Source organism: Propithecus coquereli, unplaced genomic scaffold, assembly GCF_000956105.1.
Source record: "Propithecus coquereli isolate 6110/MARCELLA unplaced genomic scaffold, Pcoq_1.0 Scaffold619, whole genome shotgun sequence".
NCBI lineage: Eukaryota > Metazoa > Chordata > Mammalia > Primates > Indriidae > Propithecus > Propithecus coquereli.
Window position 1 is genome coordinate 550,756 of NW_012152163.1, and position 1,095 is coordinate 551,850.

General features: G+C 44.7%; 1 protein-coding gene across 1 annotated transcript in view; it reads right to left on the bottom strand.

Moving 5' to 3' along the window:
* The window catches only part of NOP16 (NOP16 nucleolar protein), a 14,838-nt gene that overhangs the window by 11,608 nt on the left and 2,135 nt on the right, over window positions 1–1,095 (bottom strand). Inside the window, exon 3 of the mRNA XM_012659489.1 lies at window positions 615–684. Within this exon, the coding sequence (XP_012514943.1) occupies window positions 615–684 (70 nt within the window). The remainder of the gene's footprint in view (window positions 1–614; window positions 685–1,095) is intronic.

Here is a 1,095-nt window from a genome sequence, read left to right on the forward strand (position 1 = left end):
CATGCCTGTAGTCCCAGCTACTCAGGAGGCTGAGGCAGAAGGATTGCTTGAGCCCAGGAGTTTGAGGTTGCTGTGAGCTAGGATGACGCCGTGACACTCTAGTCCGGGCAACACAGTGAGACTCTGTCTCCAAAAAAAAAAACTCCCTGACAGCAAAGGGAAGGATAGGTAAAGAATTCTAGAGTATTCCTGCTTTCCTTCAGTGTTTATTCTCTTCTGTTTTAATATTCAGCATCTATAGCCTTAATATACATGAAACTGATTTGTTGTTAGAAACATTTAATGAGATGGTAGAATCTCTAAAAATCAGTTCATCCTTAAATTCATGAGAAGCCAAACACGTGCTTGAGACTTAATGGTTTCTTTTCTGTTCTCTTAGGCACCTGGCTACACCCTCCCTGAACATCTCTGACCTTAGTTCACATACCTGAGTTTAGTCAGTAGACTGAAAATGTCCCAGATGAGGACACTGTCCTAACTTTGTGAACCCTGGACCAGCTCCCTTCTCCCCTCTGAACATTGGTTTCCCCATTTACAAGGTGAGGACATCCGAGGGCCCTTTCTAGCTCTGACAGAGCAGGATGGTGACCTAAAGGAATATGGCCCGTACCCACCGTTCAGCACATAGGGCTTCCGCACAAGCTCCTTAGGCCTCTCCTCTACATCCACCTCCATGGCCTTCACCTGCAAAGAAAAGAGCCCATGAGACCAGTAGATAAAGGAGGGGTCTTTGATGAGGGAAAGTTCTACATTCCTGCTCATCCTAATACAACTACTTTACCCATAAGAATTCCACCCAAGGTCAGGCAGAATAGGTAATAAGGTATGAAATACTGGCCTGGAGACTTCAACAACTAGAACCCATGGTTCCAAAAGAAACACAAGCAATTTATCTTTTTTGCCTATCCATAAAACGGGTATAACTCTCCTTGCCTTCCTCACTTAGTTGTGTGATGATTGAGTGAAACAATGCACGTGAAAGCACTTAATTTACAATGAGGGGGAAATGTCAGGTATCTTCTCTAGGGGAGGAGCTACCTGACAACACTTGGCTGTAGCTTCACATTTATTCAAGAAAACAGCAAGCCGGGTGCG